Below are 26072 nucleotides of genomic sequence, written 5' to 3'. Positions count from 1 at the left end.
TCAGATCCTCGGCTGCACTTCCAGCAGAAGAAAGGCTGAGCTGCCTCCAGATGCAGAAACGATGTGAATGATGAGACTCCAGTCGGGGCACTTTACATATGCAGCTCTCAGGGACACCTGGATATAAAACTATGGAATAAAATATTTTCAAAACAGTGATGTTTTACTGTCGGCACAGAAGAAAAATAAATTAAAAAGCCCAGTATATTTTCCAGTTTGATATAAATTAATTCAAATGGCATATTTAAAAGAGTCAATTATAAGTTTCTCTCATAAAATTTTAAAAGGCAGCAGTCAATCCTCAGATTGTACAAGTGCAAAGGAATGGTATTTTCTCCATAATCAAGACACCTCAGTATCTGTGTTAAGAACTGCCAGTGTTCTGAGTTGATCAAAAACTTGGGCCTATGTCGTTGATGCAATCCTCTGGTCATACTGCTCCTTTCCCCTTTATGTCCAGCTTGTTACTGGCCTCTGACTGTTTGCTCAGCTGCTCTTCAGAGAAAGTGATGTAGGAATACACCAGGCTCCCAGCAATGCTGCAAAAGAGAAAACCACCATCAGGGAGGAAGGAAGGCATGGCAAACGTAAGGGAGACGGGTGTGAGGGCGGCAGCTACCTTTATAAATCAACAGCACAGAGAATTAAAACATACAGCATCTTCTTACACCAAACTAGAGACGTTCCCTCATATGACACTATCCACTGCTGTTGATGCTTTGGGAAAATGGATGTTTGCACACACGTGCCAGCAGGAGTGCCAATTTTATACAGCCTTTCTTCACGACAATTTGTTGAAATAAAAACCTCACAATTTTGCTTATTCTTCAACACAGTTTATTTCATGGATGAACTGCATACACCTTCATAGACTTATTGACAAATTACCACAAAATCTGTAACTGCAGAAAATTAGCTAAAAGATAAGTGTCCCACAGTAGGGAATTACATAAATTCATACACTACAATACTATTATCCATTTAAATGATATAAAATAAAAACTGGCAATGACATCTAAAATGAAAAACTAATCTTATAAAAATTAAATATTGTCCAATCCCATTTTATTTAAATGAACGTGAATATGTACGTTAATATGCATCAGAATAGAAAAAAGTCTAGAAGGAACAAAACAGGAATATTAACAATGGTCATATCTGGATGGTGAGATTATAGGTGACTTCTATTTGTATTTTCTGCATTTTAATAAATAATCATTCAACACAAAGAAATATTATTTTAATAAGAATAAAAAACATCCCAATAAGTAAGGAAACATGCAGACTCTGGGGAGATTCCCAAAGCTGATTTCTCTCTGACTAGAATCAAGTGCACAGGAGAGAACCCATCTGAGCCCTCAGCCTCTGAGCTGGTTCCTGCTACCCCTCTCACTTTCTACCACACCTACCGCCAGAAGGGTTCACTCTTTTGCGACCGTGACCACTCTTGTCTATTCTCTGTGGGGACCTTCAAGCCCACTTGGGCTACACCGCCTCCCGCCCCAGTCACTAAACTGAAAGTAAGCTGGAGGAGCTAAACACGCTAAACTGCCCTGACCAGCTCTCCCGCAGAGCCTGCAACCCGTGACTCCCTAGGTCTCCAGCCGGCAGCCTGGCCTACACTCTGCTTTCAGATGTCTCTGTCCTGGATTTGGCCCCCACCTTCTACCTGACCACCTGATTTATAAACTTGCTGCTTATTTGAAATTAGTTCTAATTCCTTTGGACTCTGGCATCCTGGCCCCAGACCAGCTACAAGAGAGTAAAAGCCACCTAGCTTCTGCAAATAAGAAAGCAAGATCAAGCATTCAGGGAACTTAATGATCAAATTGTGATCATTTATTGAAGTCTACTATGTGTCAGGCATTTTACACACATCTCCTGCCAGTGTAATAGCCCTCTGCGATGCTCATTTCAGGGATGAAGAAACTGAGTCCCAGAGGTCCTACGTTAACTTTGCTCAGGGTCACAAAACACCCTAATGATGGACTAGAATGAAACCCGAGTCCGATTTTCTCCACTGAATCGGCTTCCTCCCTACAGCCCCCACTCCACCTGATACCGCAGGTACCTGTCTTTATTTTGTTCCCATCAGCCTATGAATTTCCCAAGGCTTTACTCTTAGCTCTAGACAGTGCCTTGTGCAGGCGGGGCACTTTGTAGCATAGCAGCACAATAAGTAACTGCGGAACTGAATATCCACTATGGCCCCATTCAAAGAAAGGCGCCTCATGAACCCATCTCTGTGCCAGTGTTCACAGAGCTTCATCTTTTCCTTCATCTAGTAGCTTTCTTCCATTTCTTTCTTTTCTTTCTTTCAGAATTTGATCTTTCTGACTCTTCTGGAAACGCTTCTTATTTATCTAATGCATCAAGTAGAAGATTTCCTTGGTAGCTGGGCTAGGACCCAAAGGGACGGGTAGCTTACTGTAGCCTTCCCGACCAAAGCTAAAAATTCTTTGAGGTTGACTACGTGATAGTCAATTTCTCTTTGCTTCCAACACCACAAAAAAAGGAGAAGGAATGCTCCTTCTTACTTTCATCCTAACCTCCTCTAGATCCCCTCTCCCATGACAACCTAAAGCATACCAACACTCTCTCTTTTATTTCTCCCATCAAGACAATCTCTTATGTTCATATTAAGCCGATTTCATCTAAACAGGACTAATGGAGCAACGTAAGACAGAGGACAAAGAATGCCCTGGAATTTACTCTGGACTTCCTCTTTATGGTGATCCTGGGCCCTATATCCCTAGTGTAGTGGTGTAACAAAAAACACGGACTTGGGAGTTAGGTGTTGATTCAAATCTTGAGTGTAACTGCTAGCTCCGCGCCCCTGGACAAATCTGTTAATTTCTCTTGAGATTCTATTTCTATACTAATGAGATAAGAATAATACTATCTACTACCTAGGCTTGTTTGAGGAATAAATGAGATAACATGTATAAAGAACCAGGCCCTAATCTTGGCACACAACGAGCAATCGGGAAACATGGATTCCCTTCTCCCCGCTTCCATGGCAGCTCCAATACTCACAGACTAGAGGCGAGATGCATTGTTAAAGAAAGGTAGAGTGGTATAATAAGGAGATTCCTGATGCAAGAAAAGGGCATGTTGTTACCACAGAGTTGTTTAAATAACCAGAACAAAACCAAACACAGAGACCATTAGTCCTAATTCTGGAGATTAAACAGTTCAGACTTGAGGTTTCCACAAGTTCCAACACGACGCAAAAATAATAGGCTTTCATCTCATCTTCACTCCTGCCCTTCTCATTATCAAACATCTACATTTTCAGAAATGGCCATTCCTGAATCACCCGAAGAGAAGTAACTCTTCATCACAGGGTACTATGTACCAAGCAGTGATGAGTTAATGCTGTGGAAAGAATATAAGTTGTTTCCTAGCAGCTGTGGTAATGTGGGGAAGCTGGAAGGAGGAGATGAGGAGGATGGAGAAAAGAAAAGGAAAAGCTTTAATCTGGGAGGAAAAGGCCTGTATCTGAATTGTTATACATCACTACCAAAGGATTTTGAATCAAGATCTTCCGCTTTACTTCAAAAAACTTCTCATTAATCTACTGGCTCTATAAATATTCACATTAAAGTTGACCTCTGATACTTTGGAATTGGTATTTAGATATTCGACCATCTTAAATACTCATTTTTTTTAAATCTTAAGCAATTCTCCATCTGCCTAATATTAAGATCATAGTACTACCAACTATGAATTCACTGAGACCTGCTGTGGCAGACACAGCCAGGAGAGAAACAGAAGAAAGAGACAAAGCAACAGTGCCTTGCAGACAGGGATCTAGTCAGAATACCACGAGGCTGGTTGGCAAGTGCTGGCTAGCGCCACTTCACCTGCTGCCATCCACTCCTGATCTTCCAAAGCCAGGCAAGTACAACCTACCTCTCCGAGACCTATACAGCCATGGACATAGTTACCAGCCTCAGACAATTAGAAATCCATCCTACAAATATAGACTAAAAATGCCTTCAACATAGCAGCTCCATTCCCAAGGACGAGTCCAAAGGAACAGGCTGTCTCCATCTCCCCCTGCAGCTGACCTGTTTGTTCACATGTGTAGCCAGGTAGCTATGACTCTTAGATTACACCCTGCCCTCTATATTCCATATGTAAAATATGTCAACCCACATCAAAACCTATGAACCAAGACAGTCTGACTTTTACTGCAACTTCCTAATACACACAATTTCTGCCAAATAATTGAATACGTTCTTCCTATAGTGACCAAGGACACCCCATCTTCACTCCCCACACAGCAGCTGCTGGGGACCCTTTTCTCATCCTTCTCACATAAAGCAGAGCTATGTTGCCTCTTTATCTATCTTCCAGAGCTTTCCAACTTGAACAAAGGGAAACAGAAAGGTGACATGGGTTGAGTAAAAAGCTTATTAACTGTGGACTCTGACATTTACAAAGCTCTGTGATGTGGGGCAAATTTCCTCATCTGTGAAATGGCGATGAGAATATCACTCTTACAGGGCTGAAGTGAGAATTAAATTACATTATTTATACAATGTTATACATAATGATATGTTAAATTATATAACTAAATTATAGACTTAATAGGACAACAGATCATTTTCAAAAGGTTAATTAGCATACAGTAGATATCCAATAGGGGGCAAAAGTCAAAATGCTAAGGCACACAGGGACTAATACTGCAAAAAAGCAAAAAGAAGAAAGGGGTTTTGGCAGTTGTTGCTTCTCCCCCGTCTCTGTGGCTGCACACCCACTCCTTCATCCAGAAAATCAAGGAGTCCTAAGTAAAGTAAAACCTTCCCGGTTTTGGTCATCCCAACTAGGCCTTAACTGTATTATGAGTAAGCAAACCTTGACCTAACCTCTACCATCTGTCGTGTACTGGCAACGCTCAGAGTAGCTTCCTAGTTGGGAATTCATCCCTCCTGTTATGAAATATTCAAGGCACTTTGCACATGGGTGCCAACCTACTTCTCTAGCACAGTCAGCCCTTGGTACCTGTGGATGTGGAACCCACAGATACAGAGGGCTGACTATGGGACTTGAGCATCTGCAGATTTTGGCATCCACTCCAGGTCCTGAAACAAATCCCCGCTGCAGATACTGAGGGAGGTATGTTTCACCCTTGTGAAATACCTCTTGCTCTAGCCGTAATGGAGTCCCTACCAGTACTCCTGCCCCCAGCTCCCAACCAACATCTGCATTTCCAGCCCACACTTCTGCTCATGCAGTACTTCACGGCTGGAATACCCAGCTTTCTCTTTTCCACCTCTCCAGATCCTACCTGGTCAAGGCCTGGCCTAAGTATCCTTACCACTATGTGATCTCCCAAGCAACTCTGTGTGATTTTAGTTCCTGAGACTACCACACCTTTTTAACTGGTGCCAGTCTGGATAGATACTTTGTGACCTTTTAGTGATGAGAGCTGTTGAAAGCTTTTTGGAAGGAATGTATTAAAAGGGCCTTGGCATTGCTGTTATTAATGCCATATAAATGCCTAATATATTATAAATGCTATATGATTCCTATATAAATGAAAGCCATTACTATCAATATAAACATTTCACACTTCCCCTCCTCCTTTGGTCTAATCTCACCACAGTAGCCAGGGTGGTCCAATTAAAACAAATCAGATCATGTCACTTCTCTATTCACAACCCTCCAACTGTCCTCCACTCTCTTAGAAGTCACCCCTAATCCTCCCCCCACCCCATCACCTCTATAGCCCCATCTCTTCATGCGCTCCACTCCCGCCGGCCGCACTGGCCTCCCTGCTGTTCCTTGAACACACCAAGCACACTCCCACACTCCCACGTCAGGACCTTTCTACCTCCTATTCCCTCCAGAACTCAGTATGACTCAGTTCCTCCATTTTGGGGGTCTTCACACAAAATGCAGCCTTCTCAATAAGTGCCCCCACCCCCGGCAATATGCCCTATCCCCTTTCCCTGCTTCATTTTCCTCCATTACTATTTATCACAATTAACACATTTATCACCAGAAAATATTTCACCCATTTATCTTCATTCATTTTCTGTCTCCTATACGACAAGGAAAACTCCAAGAAGCGCCAGGGTTTTGACAGCAGCTTCATCTCTATTTTCTAAAACAATGTTTGGGACACGGCAGGTACCTACCATACGTGTGTTTAGGAATAAATGAATCTTCCCAACTAGATTACAAATTCCCTGAAGGTAAAAATTAGTCTACGGCTTTGCTCGTACTAAGTAGTCACCTCCTTCGTGCACGCAAAGCCACAGCCTGCTAAGGGAGATAGGAGAATAGAGACAGGTGAGCAGTAAGGCAAGAGGTAAGTAAGCCAGGAGACTCTGGAGATGTTCAAAACAAAGAGGGACCATTTTAATCTTTTGTCCCATGTACCCTCACATGACTAAATCATGGGGTAGATTTTTATAGCCAGATCAGGGTTAGAATCTCAGCTCTGCTTCTTACTATGGTAGCTGTGTGATCTTGGGCAAGTTATTTCACCCCTCTGAGTTTCAATTTCATTTTCATGTGAACTGAGAGATGACTAAATGAGATGACACTATAAAGGTGGCCGTCCTAGACTAGGCACTCAATAAACATTAACAGCCTATCAGTTGCCTTCACAGATATCTATCTATGTCCTTTGTATACCAAGGCAAGTGTTGGTCTGTACACATACTTTATTTTCATTTATTTTTTATTGAAGTACAGTTGATTTACAATATTGTGTTAGTTTCCAGTTTACAGCAAAGTGATTCATTTTATATTTATATATGTATATAAATTCTTTTTCATATTCTTTTCCATTACGGTTTATTACAGGATATTGAATATAGTTTCCTGTGTGCATATACTTTAAAAATAGAAGTACCTTAGTCACAGAAGTCTGGCCAGGTTTTTGTTAACCATTCTATCTGCCTAGGAGTTTTAGGAATCTGCCCAGCAGTAAATTTAGAAAAAAATAAAAGGCTCTCAAATTCTGTCGTGATGTTTTTTGGAACTCATGGGTCTTGGCAAAGATATTATTTGCTTTATTAACTGATATGAGTCAGGTAGATGCTCTCTTTAAGACTGGAATTCTGTAAGACTGACCCCATGTACTATATAGATTTTTAAAAGGACTCTGCACTACAGAAAAGTTAAAGAAAAAAAGAATATAAACCTAAAAATTTGTTTCCTACCTATTCTTACCATTTAATGTTAGTTTTCTTGGAAAGGGGTTCTCTTACATGTTTAGAAAGAGCTTTTGGGGGGGGGGGGGAGCTTTCCTGACATCTTTGATTCTATTCTCCAACTTGGGGCTGAGTCCAAACTACTCAAGCATTTTCATCATTTTCTCCCCTACTTCTATTCCTTTTTCTTTCCTGCCTCTTAAAAAACTTTAAAGTATGGGTGGAGGACTCCCATTTAGAAAGATAATATATTTTATGTGTTTCCCACACCTGGAAGAAGTTTCTTCAAATGTCATTAGTCTCTTACAAAATAACTTTAGACCCAATGACCACATGGCACAGTTTCACAGGACTTCCTCAGGGTGAATCAGAGACGTTTAGTGGCAGAACTAGGATAGACAACTCTAGCTTGAAAACCGAGATCGTGAAAAGTGAACTATAAATAGCTAGCAGCAGTACCCATGAGAGAACGCAATTTTTTTTCCTATATTCCACTTCACTGCTCTTCTGTAAGGAATTATATAACCAAGGGCTAGCTAACCTCCCTACATCCTATTTAAAATTCCAAGTTATTCTAGTGAGATGCCACTAGCATAGTTATTTATCTCTATAAAAAGTCTGGTACTGTTACAGCAGCAGCAACCAACTGATAATGCAAAACATGTCCTTCTCTCTCTCTCCAAATGAGAGAACCACTAAGTAAAGGAACAGCTCATGTCCTCACTTTAGGAGAAGCCTAGAACAGAAGAGAGTTTGCTATGATGGAATTATTTAGGAGAAGAAGTCTGGAACTAGGAAGCAACACATCCTTTTTAGGAAACAGGCAGAGGAGTCCACAATGAAGGAATAGTAGATTCAGGTGCTGGGCAGAGGTAGGTAGACCAAAGCCCTCAGGACCCAACTCTGGAGCTAGGCTCAGTGTAAACTCTGGTTTGGTGTCAGAAGCTACCATAAAATGGGTTGTTACACAAAAGGAGGTGGACTTAAGAGTTATGTAACCAGTATGATGACATATCCTGAAGGGATATGAAAATAAAATTCATTCATTCATCTCTTCACTATTTACTACACTGCAGTTAAGAAAACGTGGGAGGCAATCATGGACTGAACATTTACCAGCTAGGTAATATGTGGCAAGCTTCTCAGCCCCTCTGTAAAAGGGAATATTCATAGCATCTATCTCAGAGGGCTGTTAAAAAGATTAAGTATGGAGTACTTAGGGCAATGCCTAAGCATAAAAAATATTGTCTGTATTTTGTTATTATTATTTTCACTGGTTAGATACCTATTATGAACCAGGCACTGATAAATACTGACACAGTTATAAATAAGACAAGTGATTTCTGCCCTCAAACAGTGGAGAATCTAAAGTGGCAATGGATATGTAAGGTCTACTTAGGGTGCATTATAATTAATCATTTACTGAACGATAATTCATTAAGAGGTGAGAACTTGAACTCTGGAGTCCAATCCACCTGGGTTGATGACTTACTAGCTGCGTGTGTGACCTTGGCAGAGCAATGAGTGAATGCACCATGTCCTCTAGAGCACAATACCTGGCACACAGAAACAGGCTCAATACATGTCTTCAGAACACATTCAACTCAAACTTTCTAAGCCTTAGCCTCCTCATTTATAAAATAATGATAATAAAACAGCTTCAAAAGAGTGCTGTGAAGAATTAGGCAATTCAATAGAGAAAGGATAGTAGTTTCAACAAAAGGTGCTGGAACAATTGTATATTAAAAAAAAAATACACAGGAAAAAGAATCTTCATCCAGACTTCCCACCACATATAAGAATTATTCCAAAATGGGCTATATACCTAACTATAAAACCTAAAATGATAAAACTTCAAGAAGAAAATATAAGAGAAAATCTTTGTGTCCTTAGGTGAGGCAAAGATTTCTTAGATATAACACTGAAAGTACAACCCCAAAAAGAAAAAAACTGATACACTAGACTTCATCAAAAATTTTAAATTTTGCTCTTCAAAAGAGACTAAGAAAATGAAAAGCAAGCCATGACTGAGAAACAATACTTGCAAATCACACATCTGATAAAGGACTTGTATCCACAATAATATAAGGAACTATCAAAACTCATTAAAAAAAAAACCTCAGTTTTTTGAATGAGCAAAATATTTGAGTAGCCATTTTACCAAAATAGCCATTTTACATACAGGTGGCAAATAAGCACATGAAAAGTTGCTCAACATCATTAATCATAACGAAAATCAAAACCACAATGAGATACCACTACACATCTATTAGAATGGCTAGAATTTGAAAAAGAAAGACAAACTGACTATACCAAGGGCCAGGACACAGAACAATTAGAACTCTTATACACGGCTGGGGGTTATGCAAAATAGTACAGACACTGTCAAAAAGAGTTTGACAATTTCTAACAAAGTTAAGTATACACTTACCACGCAGCCCAGGAATTCCATTCCTAAGTATTGGGTTGGCCAACCCAATAGTTACCCAAATGAAATGAAAACTTAATGTTCACACACAAAAGTTTAAGCAAATGTTTTAGCAACTAACACAAAACACCTAAAAACTGATAATTACCCAAATAACTTTCAGCTGGTGAATGGATAAACAAATGGCGGTATCCATAATGGAATACTACTCAGCAGTAAAAAGTTACAAACTACTGATACATGCACACCACAGAATCTCAAATGCAACACAGAACTTCACATGCAATATGTTAAGTGAAGGAAGTCAGACCAAGAGATACATAACATTGTGTATCATTACAGGACACTCTGGACACCATATGGATACAAAACAGATCTCTGTTGGAGAGAGAGGTCCAATGCAAAGGGACATAGGGAGATTTTGGGGGGTAATAAAATTGTTTCATACCTTGAATATGGTGGTGGTAGTTACCTAACTATGCATTTGTCGAAACTCACAGAACTGTACAGGAAAAGGCGGAAATTTTACTGTATTTAAATTATATGTTAGTGTTTTGTTTTGTTTTGTTTTTTAATGGAAGAAAAAAAAAATCACAGATAAAGGTAAGCTCCAGAGATTCTACAAATTCTAGCCTGGGCAGTTATGGGGATGATGATGTCATTATCTGGAGAGGATACATTACTCGGGCCAAAGCCACAGGCCAGAGCCCAACCTCTAATCAAAGTACAGAAGCATGTTCTGTCACCATCCTTCACTATTCATTTCCCACTCACTCTGCTGCTTTTTTGGGCTTAGGTGAAGACGCAGTAATTGGCCACTGGAAAAAGGAACTTAAGAGAGTTGGAGACAGCCAGACTTTAATAGAGCCCTACTGGGAAAAAAAGGAAATGCCTTCATAAGTCGCAGCATCAAATTTGAATGGAGCCTGAGAAGCTACCAATGCAAACCTCCTGCCTCCTGGAACTGAATCACATCAGAGAGGGCTATTTAAACTTTTACTTAAAACAGCAAAGAAACCAGGCAGGGTAAAGGCGAGCTAGATGCATCTGAGTTTAATCAGAGAATCCTTTAAGAGTACAGTTAAATTAGTGATTTCCTTCAAAGTGCAATCAACCAAGGATGGACTGACACCATGTCCAATCAAAGTGAAATCTAATAAATAGCCAATTTAAGTTTGGTTTTCACATTTAAAAAAGAAATAATGTTCACAACTGATGAGTCTATTAATTACTGGAAGTCAAAAAACAATAAAACAATAATTTTCACTTTTAGGAGAAAAGGTAAAAGAAAAAAAAGGCAACATATACTTTCCTTTACAAATGCTGAAAAGTACATGGTAATGGAAAGGTATTTGAAATAGAATGTCACCTGGATTTTAATCCCAAATCTGCAAATAACCTGAACGCTGAATGGCTAAGTATACTACTTATTCTTCTTAACCTTGTAATGAAACAGAGATTAAAGAGATATGGCATGTACAATTTATTACAATAAAATGTGAAAGCAATTAGAAATTATTAAAAATACTACATAAGGGAAGAGTACCAATGACATCATTATCCACTAACCTTGCTAGCAAAACAGTACTATTTAACCAGAACTATAATGCACTATTTAACACAAAAAGAAATTCCACTGGAAGAATTTTCAAGATGTTAATTAGATTAGATATATGTTAGGCTGACATACGTTGTAACATTCCAACATACTCAGGCACTTAGAAGTTTTTTTAAATAGCTTGCAATGTGGAAAAAGATACCTACTATTTCTTACAAGATACTATGTTATGAGAGATTTGAACTGCAGATATCCGAAAATGCAAAACAGCAGCTTTTACTTCATTTTGACTATCAAGTTCTTATTTGGAGGGGACAGAAAGAAAATCAAGGCATCTTTGAATCAGGTCTATAACATGCCATAATGATTCTTTAATCCAGATTTGCAGAAATGAAGGAAACTCAGGCCACATCCAAAGTCAGAACTGATTCACCATGTTGATCCTCATATCCTGGCCCTTCCTCACATCGATTAATGAAAGAAACTGATATTTACTAAGCATAGATGTTAAGCAACCAATCAGGTACTTTAACATTCATTGGATTGTTTCATTTCAACAACTCTAAAGAGATAAGTATTTCTATCCCAAACACATAAGAAAACTGAAGCTCAGAAAAGCTAAACAACGCATTCAAAATCACGCAGGCAGCAAGCATCAGAACTGCAACTCTGAACAAGATCTGAGACTCAATTACTCATCTTCCTTCTATAATATGGAATCCTTAGGTATACTACATACCCATGCTCTCAGCAACTCCTAGCCCCACAAATAAATGATTTTTCCTCTAAAAGACAACAATAGTGGCAAAAAAATGTCAGGGAAGGGGAACTAATGAATAATTAACCTATTAATAATATCAGTATTGAATATTAAATTCTCATGTTGATTCATAAGGTAGAATAGGTATTATCATTTTTACATCTGAAGAAATAAAAGCTCAAGAGAAGTTATATCATTTATTGCAAATTAAAAAGATACTACCATGTTCTAGTAAAGAGCGCTATAGTTTCCAAAGTGTCTTCTCACCAATCCATACAGAATTCATCAAACAAATATTTATTAAGCAATGACCAGGATTCATTCTGGGAGCTTGGGAAATGTGGGTGAAGAACACAGGCAGAAAGCCATACTCTCATGGAACTTACATTATAGCCGGGGAGATAAAAAATAGGTAATATATATAAAGATAACTAGAAAAGCAGAATAAGAGGGTTTGGGAATATCAGAAAAGGAAGAGCAGACTATAATTTTAAATAAGGTGGTTAGGGTAGACTTCCTTGAGTAGCTAACATTTGAGCAAAAATTTATAGGCATAAAGGAAATAGCCATGCAAGTATCTGGCAGTATAATGTTCCAGGTAGAGGAAATATCCTGTCCCAAAGAGACAGGATATCTCTCTCTAAATCTCTCTCTCCGAAAGAGAGAGCATCCCTGTATTCTAAAGGAACAGCAAGAAGGTCTGTGTAGATGAAATGGGGTGAGGGAGAAGAGAAGCAAGAGCTGAAACTGGAGGACAAGAGGATAAATCTTGTAGGGCCTTGTCAGGACCTTGGGACATGGAGAGACATGAGGGAGAGGAGTGAAAAAGAAGAGTGACATGTTCTGACTTAGCTTTTACAAGGAATACACTGTCAACTCTTGAGAACTAACTGCGGGTTGGGTGGGGGGGATGAGTCAAACCAGGGATACAAGTACAGAAGACTGGGCAGTAACTTCGGCAGATGTTGGTAGCTTAGATGATGATGGAAGTAACGCAGATGGTGAAAAGTGGTATTCTGAAGGTAGAACCAACAGAATGTGCTAAGACACCAGATATTGGATATAAGACTGAAGAGTCAAGGATGACTCCAAAGCTTTTGAATTGAGAGGCTAGAAAGATGGCGTCTCCATCAGCTGAAATGTAGAGGCTGTGTGTGGAGCAGACTTTGGAGGAAATAAAAGGAGTTCAGTTTTGGACATGTCAGCCAGAGATGTCAAATGGGCTATTACATATAGAAGTCTGAGTTCAGGACAGAGTTTAAATACAAACAGTATTTAAAACCATGAAGTTCAAAATTCTCAAACTGAAAAAGATCTTTCATGCAAGTCACCCTCATCATTGTTGAAGATAAAGTCTAAAGAAATGTAGTGATACATCCGAGGTTAGACACATATAAAGCAACTCTAACAGAGCTGGTATTCTTTAGCCTGAAATTTTCTTGAGAACACTGTACTGACAACTAGCACAATAAATAAAGGATTATTCTTTGAAGGTTAAGTAAAAGGGGTTCAACTTCCAGAAAAGACTCCCCAGAAACTGGAGTGTTGAAAATTGGAATCCACTGAAAATATGGAACAATTTTCTCCTTTCTTAAAAAGCATTATCAAAAGACAGTAAATATACAGTACACTGTAGGCACTCCATCAATGTTTGTCTAATAATAAATGAACAATTCCGCCATTAAATACCCAAGCTTACTGTGACTATCTGACAATCCAAATCCACTCGTCAAAGTGGATACAGTTATATGTTCTTACTCACCTGATATTTAAGCCAATGAAGTTTGTCCATGTGAAAATATAATCTCCACCAAAGACCATTCCAATATAAGTTATTAATATATTCTAAAAAGAAAAATGGCAACATACTGTTACATAGGGTTAACTGAACTTTTTCAATATTCATATAAACTCACCCATACAATAACTCAAACACATATCCTTAAAATACAAAAACAAACAGAAAATAACAAAAACCCAACAATCCTAAAATAAGTGTGGTATGAGCATGAACATTAACTAATAAAGAAGCAATGACATCAGCCTCTTCCCAGTCTCTCTCCAGAAGCTAAATGCTTTCACCAATATTGAAGAATACTAGCAAGATTATCAAACTTTCCCTGCCCTGTGGCATGGGCTATTATAAATCTAAACAGAGAAACATTGCTATTACTAGGGGTAGAAAACACTACGGCACATTTAGCAATCGCAGAAAAAAATACTTTTTTCCTCCCACAGAGGTAGCAGTTGACTTATGAGGGGAGAGTGAAAAAGGAAAATCTGCCTACATGCAAGCATCTTTCCCTCTTTTTTGAAAAGTAAAAAGCGGATGGTGGGGAATTTACCAATTCAAAGACTGTTTCTAGAGCAATCTTCCTTGGTACCTTTAAAAAACACGGGGGAAGTCATCTCAAAGTAGCATACCTAAAATCACCTCTCCCAACTCCCTTAAACTCCCAGGTGTAAACATCTTCTGTTCATCTCGTTCCCTTTCCAGCTTGTGAGACCTTAGCTCCTCAACCAGGGATGCAACCAGGCCAGGGCAGTGAAAGCGTCTGGCTCCCTTTAATTATCCTCAGACCACAAAGGTGAAATAAAATTTTCCAAACTTTAAACTCTTATTCAATTCTTCCCTAACCTCCCTGCCTTCACATTCTTAAGTCGCTGCCTCCCTCTGTGCTATTACAACTGCCAGAAACGGTAAATGTCACAAATATTTTTAGTACCTGGACTCCCTTAGACTAGGCCTCTGAAGCAGAAAGTAAAGTGTCACAGTGTTTGTTTTTAAATAGCCAAAAACAAACTTCAAAATTATTTTCATAATGGAGTACCCTTTGAGAGAGCATTCAAAATTATGTCAGCCTCTTCTAGGTCTAAGGATGGAGACAGAAAATTACTTTAGAGCAGATTTTCTTATTATTTGAGAGGAAAAAAATAAAATTAAATACCATGTAACAGTAAACAAGGCTGGTAGGCAACTTGGGGAAGTATGTAACAAGACCTCTCTTGGATACAGAGATCCAGGGAAAAGAGAGATTGATTTGCATAAGCTGCCCAGGGAACTTCAGAAAGGGAAGGAACAGAGAACCCAATCCTTGTTGCTCAAAATCAGTCAGAAGTTAGAATAACTTTAAGTATACATTAGACCATTCTAACCAAGATTTTCTATCAGGAAAGACACTCATGACCCCAAAGTAGAACTTACCAGGAAGCACAAAAGCGTCTCTCCTGGCAGCTCAAAACTAAGACTGCAATCTCAGCCTTTAGTATACCTGAGACTCAGCTGGAAACCCCACTTTAGAGATTCTGATTCAAAACCCGTGAGGTGGGCCTAGGACTTTCCGTGTTTAACTAGCTCTCCTAAGTAATGTTCCCACCACACTTAAGACAAACAGCGAACCCTGACCCATGGGTTTATGGCTTAGGCTCCTCAAGCACAGAAGGAAGCTTAAAGCCCACTGGGGAACAGTGACTGAGCTACAGGGTTGTAACTGGATGGCTGATGAAAGAAGCTCCACTGTGGCCTGGCTCCAAACCAGCAAGGACATCGGGGTACTCCCACCTGTCTGAAGGTATAAAACATCCTTTAATAGCAATACCACATGGCTGTGGGATGCAATAGCAATTATAAACCACAGCTGACCCTTGAGCAAGGCAAAGGTTAGGGGTGCAGTGGAAAATCCAAGTATAACTTATGGATGGCCCTCCTTATCTGCGATTCGGCATCTGTGGATTCAGTAACCACAGATGGCGCAGTACTATAATATTTACGACTGAAAAAAATTCGCATATTAAGTGGACCCTAGCATTTCACACCTGCATTGTTTAAGGGTCAACTGTAATCAGATAATAGAGTTTTTTCCCTCCCTCTAGAGTTTGCAAGTAAAACTGCTTCCTTTGGACTAAATTCACATGGTTTTGTAGGGAGGAGGAAATATCAAAAGAAAAGTACTGGACTTTATGTTTTGTTTTGTTTTGTTTTAAATTAATTAATTAATTGTATTTATTTATTTACTTTATTTATTTATCAGCCGCATTGGGCCTCCATTGCTGTGCTCAGGCTTTCCCTAGTTGCGGCGAGCGGGGGCTACTCTCCATTGTGGTGCATGGGCTCCTCACTACGGTGGCTTCTCTTGTTGCAGAGCACAGGCTCTAGGTGTGTGGGCTTCAGTAGTTGTGGCATGTGGGCTCAACAGTCATTGCTAATGGGCTCTAGAGCGCAGGATCAGTAGTTGTGGTGTATGGGCTGAGTTGCTCTGCGGCATGTGGGATCTTCCTGGACCAGGGCTCGAACCCATGTCCCCTGCACTGGCAGGCGGATTCTTAACCACTGCACCACCAGGGACGTCCCTGGATTTTATGTTAATAAGAGCATGATGGTATTTGTACTCCATGCTGATAATAATAAAGAACAGACACTAAGAAATTCTAAGACATTGCGTCTGGTTATCTGCTAAATAACTCTCCCACATCATCCTTCCTCTTGGTTAAAAACATGGCACCAACTGTCCTGTCTCTCATGTTCTTGCTGTTTTTATTCTGAAGAGGCAAGCCATCTCTTGCCCTTGAAGCATTCGCTTTACAAAACCCAAACAGGGCTGAGAGCTAATTTGGGGGCTGAAACTGTCTCAGCCAGCCCAGGTCTTCAAATGCCTATCTTTAGCTCTCATGGGAAGTCATACAGCTGACTTGTTACAGCTTAGGTTAGAATTCTATTCACACCAAACATTCCATGATTTGAAGTCAGAGACCTTCTGAAGTTTTAACCCAAATCTAGTTTCTAACGTGAGGTCAGGGAGACACAATGCCATTGGGGCTGTAAAGGGAAACATAGCAGAAGCATACAAACTTTACCTCTGCAACCCCTTCCCTCACTATTGACAAATGAGGCATCAGAAAGTAAGTCCCAAGGGCAACCGTATTCCTTCCTCCAAATGATCAAGGATCTTGTTTCTTTAGAAGGCAAACCTACTTCGCTAATTCTTTTGGAATTCAGGGATGCTGCGGCCTCTTGGATCTTAAAATTTTAATTCCATTATTACTGAGTGGTTTTTAGGATTTCCTTAGTTTTTTTTAATTAATTTTTATTGGCGTATAGTTGATTTACAGTGTTGTGTTTAGGATTTCCTTAGGTTTACAGTTTCCTCACTTCTAATATTTGAAACAGTAAAACTTTTCTGGTTGCTTTTGCAAGGTTATTGTAAGAAAGAATGGCGAAAAAAACATGTTGAACGGTAAAGATACTCGTTTGTACCATGCATCAGGTTTGTTCTACAAATTGATCTTTTAAATTTTTAACCAATACCATAACATTTTTATTTTTGCCATGCTGTAGTAACATGTTTTAAAATCCAGTAGAGGGATCCTACATTTAAATGACTATTGATATGTTAGTATTGATAATACTGGATCCATACACATATTCTTAAAATATTCATGCCCTCTGATCCAATACTTTTCATTTTGGAAACTTAAAGTAATCACAAAATGGTAAAACAGCTTTATTTACAAAACACGTATTGCATCATTTGTAATAACAAGAAATTGGAAATAATATAAATGTTCAATAAAATAGTAATTGTAAAGTGTTACAATCATAAAACAAAATATTTTACAGGGACTTCCTAGGTGGCACAGTGGTTGAGAATTCGCCTGCCAATGCAGGGCACATGGGTTTGATCCTTGCTCCACAAAGATCCCACATGCCAAGGAGCAACTAAGCCTGTGTGCCACAACTACTGAGCCTGTGTGCCGCAACTACTGAAGCCCGTGAACTTAGAGCCTGTGCTCCGCAACAAGAGGCCACCGCAATGAGAAGCCGGAGCACCACGACGAAGAGTAGCCCCTGCTCTCCGCAACTAGAGAAAGCCCTCGCATCAACGAAGATCCAATGCAGCCAATAAATAAATAAATAATTAAATTTATAAAATAGATATACATATTTTACAGCCATCAAAATGATACTCATGAGTAACTTAGAATTACATGGAAAAATTATTTTGTTTGGAAAAATGCATAAATGTTATGATTGCAACTATCGTATATAAAATGAAATAAAATGTTAATAATTCATACATAAAAAAAACCCTAGAATCACAAAGTCAGATGAAAGAGGCCTTAGGCTTCAAGCCACCAACTGCAGCTCAATATTCAAGTCAACTTGGCTCTCCTGGCTGAAGACAAATGCGCCTCCCTCAAATAAAATAGATCAGGAGGAAATGACATCACTGGAAATGTCAGACACAGCTTTTAAAAGTGGGCCATTTAAGGTTTGGCTCACGCTTAGGAAAACTCCCTTGATTAGCTTTTGGCAGGCATCCTTCTCCTACAAAACAGCCAGAACTCAGCAAAGCAGAGAACAATTCTCATTGGGAATTACAGGGACAAACCTGTTAGTACTGGACTAGTCACCTGCTCTGTCAGAAACAGGGCTGATTCTCCTCCCTCTGCTCTGAGATGACACATTCTCCTTTTCCCATATTCCTCAGACCTAAGTTGCCTGAAAGTAGAGATTATGCTCTCCCTGAATTCTTAAGGATTGTTCTAGAAACCACCACCACAATTTGTCAAATCATCAAGACAATACATGAGGAAATAAGAATGATGCGCTAAAGACCATAGCCAGACTTATTTCAGAGGAACATTTTTCAAATAAAGCAGGTACCCAAAAGAGAACAGCATTTTTTCAACTCACCTTAATACAGCCAACTATTGTAGTTGTAAGAGCAGAATTATATTGAGTGCAGAGCACTGTGGCATACATCAAGATAAATCTGGAAAAAAGAAGGAAAAGCTATCTTACAAGCTAGCCAAGAGAAACAGTGTTGACCATGCCAGTACATTCTACTAGTCACTGACTGACTATGAGCTTTCCCTACCTCACTGCTGCTTACACTGCAGCTTCAGATTTTTTTTTAATTAATTTATTTCATTTTGATTTATTGGCTGTGTTGGGTCTTTGTTACTACGTGCGGACATTCTCTAGCTGTGGCGAGCGGGGGCTGCTCCTCGTGGTGAGCAGGCCTCTCTTATTGTGCAGCACGGGCTCTAGATGGGTGGGCTTCAGTAGTTGCAGCACGTGGACTCATAAGTTGCGGCTCACAGGCTCTAGAGCGCAGGCTCAGTAGTTGTGGCACATGGATTTAGATGCTCTGAGGCACGTGGGGTCTTCCTGGATCAGGGGTCGAACCCATGTCCCTTGCATTGGCAGGTGGATTCTCCACTGAGCTATCAGAGAAGCCCCCAGATTTTTTTAAAATTTCATTAAAGAGAAACACATGTCCATCTAATGATCAGGTGCTTTTCCTAGCTACTGCACCAAAATCCTAAAACCACCATTCACAATCATGAGTACTCTTTTTAGATCATAGTCCTAATTCACCCAACCCAGATAGAAAAGCTCACGGCACACAGACCCTGGCTCAGGTGTGCATGTCACATGAGGCCAATATGATTCCCGACCGGGGTGAAGGCAAGAGAGATTCTCAAGGATGGAAGAAAAGCAAATGAGAACTACTTTAAGAGGGGAAATAGTTCACTTAACAGCTAAGTGGCAGCCGTCAGCACTCCTGGATTTTACAATGAGGCTTCTGAGCCTGATTCAGTACCAAGGTATCATGTTAAGTTTTTTCAAAGCATCCAATCACTGTGTACCTAGCCTGTGCCAGGTCCAGTCACAAATATCAACTGAAACAACTGGTTGAGGGGAAAAAGCATTATGGAAATTTGGAGGTGAAGAGAAGAGGCACATTTGCAGATACACTCTTGCCTTCTATAGCCTGGCAGGCAGGAGTCAGCCCCAAATTCAAAGGCTGCCACTGCTGCTTACTGATTCTGCAAACTTAGACAATTTACTTGAATTTTGAGCTTGCTTTCTCATAGGTAAGGGGAAAACAATATCTGTCAAACAGTCAGTGTAGAAGTAAAATTAAATAATGCATGTTGAAATATAATGGTGCTTACCACGTACTAGCTTATTGGGTAAATATTAGTTTTTTTCCTTCTTCCTTCTAAGCATGACTTTGAGATCGGTTTGGTAGTCCTGAGGGTGGTAAAGCCAGTTGAATCTGGAGGTTCATGCTAAGCTGATACACTCAAGAGACAGAACAGGATACTGGGGAATGAGGCAAAAAGACGCTAGAACAAATTTCTCAAGGAAAACTATCTGCTAACAAGGCAGCAAAGGCTTACCCCATCACACAGGAGAGGGTGAACTGCACAAGAAAGAGGGTGTCAGCCCAGCCTTCGAAATCCATTGCCTGTAACACACAAGAAAACACCGGGTTTTAGAGCAGGCCCTCGAAAGCAGCTGTTCCATGCACTAATCAGAATCCTGTGTGCTTGTTCCCACCACAGTCACAAGCACACATTTCCCTGCATCACCCCAAGGATAAGCAATGATGTTCAAGAATTTCACACATATGGAGCTGAACCAACAAGCAGTTTCCTAAGGTTTCCTCCTTTCCAAAATGTAACGTGAGGGAGGTGTTGTACTTCTCCCTGCTGGTACAAAGAAACTGATATTCGCTTGAAGGCACAGGCCACGTCCTGCTAATCTCAGCAGTTCTCCCAGATGGCTGGTATTAAATAAAGGCTTTCACAAACCTTAAAACATATTTCTTCCCTGTAACATGTGAAAGTTCAAGTACAACCTTAGTTACACAAATTCAGCTGAGGTCTGTCCAGGGAGAATTACTATTTTAAAAGCGTTGATTTTGTAAAAGCAAGATTTCTGCTGTTCTGTTTGTTTTTAAGCCAAAAGCAAAGGAATGAATAGAAATGACAGGGTGCATTGACCATCTCATCTCAAATCCAATAGGGAGAGTTTCTCTCTCAAGTACATAAATTCTCTTGCGATATGAGTTTGTCAAGCAAATATGAGAAACATTTCACTTTTTATCTCGCTGCCAACCTGTCCAGCTTCAGCTCTTGCCACTTCAATATAAATCTCACAGTTCCAGGGCTCCAGCAATACCAGGCTCCTTGTGGTTTATAAAATATAACATGCAGTTTCAAACTCACACGTGCCTTTGCCTGGAATGCTCTTCCCCTCAACTTTCACCTGACGCCTGCTCGCCCATCACACTAGACATCAAGCAGCTCTTTTGTAGGGCTTTTCCAGAACAAGAACTCCTTCCTTTGTGTCTCAGCAGTACTTCTCCTTCGTGCTCTTATCTCTCTGAACTGCAAGTCTTTCTACACCAACCTCTACAGACTGTGAGCTCCCTGGGGGGGGCCCACATCACATTAATTGACTCACGTTCCGAACACAGCATTTAACGGACAGTAAACATTTCATTTGTTTATGGTTCTTGGTTGAGGCATAACATATAAAAAATAAAATTCACCAAGTGTGTAATTCAATGAGTCTTGACAACTGTTTAGTCATGAAACCACCATTACAATCATGATAAAGTAATTTCAGCCTAAAACCATAAAACCTAGAAGAAAACACAGGGAAAAGCTCCTTACCACTGGTCTTGACAACAATTTTTTAGAATGATACCAAAAGCACAGACAACAAAAGCAAAGATAAGAGGGACTACATCAAACTACAAGGCTTCTGCACAGTGAAAGAAACAACCAACAAAATGAGAAGGTAACCTATAGAATGGGAAATTTGCAAATCATGTATCTGATAAGAGGTTAATAGCCAAAGTATATAAGGAACTCATATAACTCAATAGCAAAAACAAACAAAAAAAACCCAATTAAAAAATGGGCAAAGGAACTGAGTAGAAATCAAAAGCTTTGCAGACAAGCAACAGCTAAGAGAATTCAGCACCACCAAACCAGTCCTACAACAAATGCTAAAGGAAATTCTCTAAGCGGGAAACATAAGAGAAGAAAAGGACCTACAAAAACAAAAACAAAACAATTAAGAAAATGGTAATAGGAACATACATATGGATAATGACCTTGAATGTAAATGGACTAAATGCACCAACCAAAAGACACAGACTGGCTGAATGGATACAAATACAAGACTTATATATATGCTGTCTACAAGAGACCCACTTTAGACCTAGGGACACATACAGACTGAAAGTGAGGGGATGGAAAAACATATTCCATGCACATGGAAATCAAAAGAAAGCTGGAGTAGCAATACTCATATCAGATAAAATAGACTTTAAAATGAAAAAAGTTACAAGAGAGAAGAAAGGACATTACATAAAGATCAAGGGATCCATCCAAGAAGAGGAGATAACAATTATAAATTTATATGCACCCAATATAGGAGCACCTCAATACATAAGGCAAATGCTAACAACTATGAAAGAGGAAATGCAAGGCAGAAATAGAGACAACAGGTGTAGAGAACAAACACATGGATATCAAGTGGGGAAAGCGGGGAGGGTTGGGGGGAATGAATTGAGAAATTGGGATACCAAATTGTACACGCTAAATATATGCTGTTTATTGTCTGTTAACTGTATCTCAATAAAAGTTCTTAAAGAAAAAAAAAAAAATTAAAAAATGGGCAAAGGAGCTGAGTAGACAGTTCCCCCTAAAAAGAGATACAAATTGACAACAGGTATACGAAAAGGTGCTCAACATCACTAATCATCAGAAAAATGCAAATCAAAACCACAGTGAGATAGCACCCCACACCTGTTAGAATAGCTGTCATCAAAAAGACCAGAGATAACAAGTGCTGGCAAGGGTATGGAGAAAAGGGAATCCTTGTGTACTGTTGGTGGGAACGTAAATTTGTACAGCCAGGACGGAAAATACACACACACAGACACACACACAATGGAGCATTATTTAGCCATGAGAAAGAAGGAGATCCTGCTTTTTGTAACAACATAAATGGACCCTGAGGGCATTGTGCAAAATGAGATAAATCAGAGAAGGACCAACATGGTCTGATCTCACTTATATGTAAACTCTAAAAAAGCCAAATTCACAGAAACAGAGAGTAGAATGGTGGTTGCCAGGTGCTGGGGCAGGAGGGAAATGGTGAGATGTTGGTTTTACAATTTATAAGATGCGTAAGTTCTAGGGATCCAATGTATAAGCATGATATTATAGTTGACAACACTATATTACATACTTGAAAGTTACTAAGAGAGTAGATCTTAAGCGTTCTCACCAAAAAAAAGAAATGGCAGTTATGTGAGGTGATGGCAGGATTAACTAACACTACTGTGGTAATCATTTCCTAACACATAACTGTATCAAATCAACTTGTGGTACAACTAAAACTTACACAATATTAAATGTCCACTATATCTCAGTAAAACTAGAAAAAAAAAAAAAAAAAAGAAATATTTACCCCCCTAGAGAGTTCCCTCCTGCCTCTTTACAGTCAATCCCATTTACAGTCCCTGGGAACCTCTCATCTACTTTCTGTTTCTAGATTTTTGCCATTCAATAATTTCATATAAATGGGATTGTACAGTATGTACTCTTTTACGTCTGGCTTCTTTCACTTGACATACTGCGGATGGCTTGGTTCTTTCAGTAAACGTATCTTCAACTTTAAAAGAAACTGTGAAACTGTTATCCAAAGTAGCTATAACATTTTGTATTCCCACTAGCACTGTATGAGAGTTTCCAATGATCTACAGTCACATATACACTTGGAAACATTTGAGACCATCCTAGTGATTCAGGAAATGGTATCCCATTGTAATTTTAATTTTTTTTAGGTCATGAATCAGTTTATTGTATCACAAATAGCACTGAAAAATAAAACAGAAAACAGAAAACAGGGTGTATTCCATGTAACAAGAAATATTTTTTCATGAAATTTTGCTGCAATTATGTGTGTGTGGGAATATATACTGAATCACAATATAATTTATTACTAAGTGTATGTAAAGGTCAAACATTTTGAGAAATATTGGTCTAGGGGATCAAATGTTATTTTTAGGGTTAAATGTTTAAAATATTTATATGCTGACATGAAAATTGTAGTTTTTATCTGGTTGAAGCACAGCAAAACTCACACAGATAAACCAGAGTAATAAATATTACAGACCTAATACTCTTGAAGAAACAGAATACATTCCATTTCACATACAGACACCAACATCTTTTGCCTTGAAACTTGTAGTACTTTCCTCTTGTAAGTCCCATTTCTTCTTTTCTTAAAACCTTCATAAACTGATTACTGGCTTTGAAGTCAGAACTGCACCCAAATCCCAAACCCACCATTCCCTATGTGTATCACTGCAATTTTAATTTTCATTTCCCTAATCACTAATGATGTTGAGTGTCTTTTAATGTGCTTTTTTGCTATCAGTACTGTTTCTTTGGTGACGTGTCTATCCAAATCTTTTCCAAATTTTATTCAATTTATTTGTCTTCTTACTACTAAGTTTTAAATTAAGGGTTTTTAAAAAATACACTCTAGATACAAGTCCTTAACCATATATATATAATTACGCAAATATTTTCAGTCTGTGGCTTGCGTTTTCTTTATGGTACCTTTTGAAAAACAATTTTAATTTTGATGGAGTCTAACATCAATTTTGTGTTTTGTAATTCTTGCTTCTTATGACTTTTCAGTGAAACCCAGTCTAAGCCCAAATCATAAAGATATTCTTCTGTGTTTTCTTCTAGTTTTCTAGTTTTAGCTCTACTTTTAGGTCTATGATCCTTTTTTGTATTAGTTTGCTACGGCTGCTGTAACAAAGTACCACAACCTGAGTGACTTAAAAAACAGAAATGCATTGTCTTATAGTTCTAAATGCTAGAAGTCTAAGATCAAGGTGTCAGCTGGGCTGGTTCCTTATGAGCGCTATGAAAGAGACTGTTTCATCCCTCTCCCCTAGCTTCTGGTGATTTGCTGACAATCTTTGGTGTTCCTTAGCTTACTAAGGCATCATTCTGATGTCTGCCTTTAAGTTCTCATGGCATTCTCTCTCTGTTATTGCCTGTGTCCAAATTTCCCCTTTTCATAACCTATGGTTCACCCTACTCGATTATGATTTCATTTTAACGAATGACATCTGCAATGACCCTATTTCAAAATAAGGTCACATTCTGAGGTACTGTGCGTAGGACTTCAACATGACTTTGAGGGGAGGAACAACACAATGTCAACTCAAAATACTTTTCAAGTTAATCTCTGTGTATCTCCTGAGGTAAGGGTCAAGGTTCATTTTTCTGCATATAGATGTTAAATTGTTGCAGCACCAGTTTGTTGAAGAGATTATCCTTTCCTCATTGATTTAGTTACCTTCAACAAAAACAACTGAGCACACTGTCTATTTCTACTTCTTGATTCCCTGCTCTGTTCCACTGATCTATGTCTACTCTTAATCCAATACCATATTATCTTTATTACAGTAGTTTTATAAAAAGTCTTGAAATCAAGTAGGATAAATCCTCCAACATTTTTCTTTTCTTTTTAAATAAATTTTTGTTACCTTTTTAATTGAAGTATAGTTGATTTACAATACTGTGTTAGTTTCAGGTATACAGCAAAGTGATTCACTTATATATGTATTTTTTCAGACTATTTTCCATTATAGGCTATTATAAGATATCGCATATAGTTCCCAGTGCTATACAGTAACTCCTTGTGGTTTCTCTATTTTATGTAACAGTAATTTGTATGTTAATCCCATATCCCTAATTTATCCCTCCCCCAACTTCTTTTCCCCTTTGGTAACCATAAGTTTGTTTCCACATCTGTGAGTCTGTTTCTGTTTTGTATGTAGATTCATTTGTATTATTTTTTAGATTCCACATATAAGTGATATTATATAATGTTTGTCTTTCTCTGACTTACTTTAGTTAGTATGATATCCTCTAGGTTCTCCAACATCGTTCTTTTTCAAAATTGACTTGACTATGCTAAGTCCTTGGCAATTCTACATAAATTTCAAAATCAGCTTATCGATTCTACAAAAAATCCTGCTGTGGGATTGCAACTGTGTTGAATCTACAGATCAATTAGAGGAGAATCGACAGATTAATAATAACAAGTTTTCTAATTCATAAACATTCGTAAATATAAAAATCATTTATTTTGGTCTTTAAAAATTTCTCTCAGTACTGTTTTATAAAGTTTTCAGTGTACAGACATTGACATATTTTGTTAAATTTTTCCCTGAGTATTTCATACTTTTGAAGCTTTTATAAGTGGTATTATTTACTTAGTTTCCAAGTGTTTATTGCTGGTATAAGGCAGTATAG

The 26072-nt window shown here is 38.8% G+C and overlaps 1 protein-coding gene across 3 annotated transcripts in view; it reads right to left on the bottom strand.

The window, feature by feature from the left end:
- Positions 1-207: 207 nt before the first annotated feature.
- SLC35D1 (solute carrier family 35 member D1) overlaps positions 208-26072 on the bottom strand; it is a 49231-nt gene continuing 23366 nt past the window's right edge. For 2 of the 3 annotated variants that reach the window (XM_057717003.1, XM_057716995.1), the window contains 4 exons: positions 20109-20176; positions 18613-18691; positions 13681-13763; positions 208-539 (listed from right to left, as the gene is read on the bottom strand). In XM_057717003.1, coding sequence (XP_057572986.1) covers positions 431-539; positions 13681-13763; positions 18613-18691; positions 20109-20176 — 339 coding nt within the window. In that variant the 3' untranslated portion in view covers positions 208-430. The remainder of the gene's footprint in view (positions 540-13680; positions 13764-18612; positions 18692-20108; positions 20177-26072) is intronic. The other variant, XM_057717013.1, reaches the window with a different exon arrangement.

The sequence above is a fragment of the Hippopotamus amphibius genome, chromosome 1 (genome assembly GCF_030028045.1).
Source record: "Hippopotamus amphibius kiboko isolate mHipAmp2 chromosome 1, mHipAmp2.hap2, whole genome shotgun sequence".
Taxonomy (NCBI): domain Eukaryota; kingdom Metazoa; phylum Chordata; class Mammalia; order Artiodactyla; family Hippopotamidae; genus Hippopotamus; species Hippopotamus amphibius.
The sequence above is the reverse complement of the archived record's forward strand: the minus strand, read 5'-3'. Positions and strand labels throughout refer to the sequence as shown.